The 845-nt window shown below is 65.8% G+C and overlaps 1 protein-coding gene across 1 annotated transcript in view; it reads left to right on the forward strand.

Moving 5' to 3' along the window:
• The first annotated feature begins 407 nt into the window (after positions 1 to 407).
• PLEK2 (pleckstrin 2) overlaps positions 408 to 845 on the forward strand; it is a 26,935-nt gene continuing 26,497 nt past the window's right edge. Inside the window, exon 1 of the mRNA XM_003797382.3 lies at positions 408 to 557. Coding sequence (XP_003797430.1) covers positions 516 to 557 — 42 coding nt within the window. The 5' untranslated portion in view covers positions 408 to 515. The remainder of the gene's footprint in view (positions 558 to 845) is intronic.

An 845-nucleotide genomic window follows, 5' to 3' on the forward strand; every position in this document is an offset into this window, starting at 1 on the left:
TGAACCCGCCACCCTCGGTATATGGGGCTGGTGCCCTACTCAATGAGCCACAGGAGCCACCCATCTCCTATACCCTTTTCCACGGAGCTCAGGGATGGCTCCAAATTCTCTAAATCTTTTCAGTTCTGTTTAATTGAATAAGCATTACTCCAGGGCAGCTTGGGGCGAAGGCTGGGGTGAGGCAGCTGGGCAAAGAGACTGGAAGAGAAAGGGGTGCGGGGCGCACGTGGACGGAGCCCGCCGCCCAGCCGGAGGGGGCGGGATGGGGCGGGGCTGGCAGACTCTGTACCTTGAGGACTAACACGGCCCCCCAACACCTTCAGGTGGAAACGTCACGTCAGAAATCCTGACCTGGCCTGACTTCCTGCCGGGGAGGCCCCGCAGCCTCGGGCTCTGGACGCGCGCCAGGGAGGCGTAGCCGGGCGCGTCGGAGCCGCTTCCTGGGCGCGGGCGGCGCGGGCTCCCAGGAGCGCGCGGAGCGGGGAGGGCGCACCTGGGGAGGCCGCGCGGGCGACATGGAGGACGGCGTGCTCAAGGAAGGCTTCCTGGTCAAGAGGGTGAGTGCGCCCCGGGGCCGCAGGACCTCACCGCCGCGTCTCGCCGGAGCTTGGCCCGACGCGTGCTCTCCCCAGCCCCGATGGCCCTGATGGCGGGATCGGGCCACCTGCCGGGCGGACCTGCGTGTCCGTGGGGACAGCGCGGTGGACAGTGGCTGGACATTGGAATGGAGCGGGACAGAAGCTTTAGCCAGAAAAGAGGGGCAGCAGGACAAACAAAGATGAGAATCCCGCTTGAGTAGCGCGGTGTGCGATGGGGCGCGGGTAATGAAATGGATGACTTGGCTC

The sequence above is a fragment of the Otolemur garnettii genome, unplaced genomic scaffold (assembly GCF_000181295.1).
Source record: "Otolemur garnettii isolate 467f Iridium unplaced genomic scaffold, OtoGar3 scaffold00115, whole genome shotgun sequence".
In the NCBI taxonomy this organism is placed as follows: domain Eukaryota; kingdom Metazoa; phylum Chordata; class Mammalia; order Primates; family Galagidae; genus Otolemur; species Otolemur garnettii.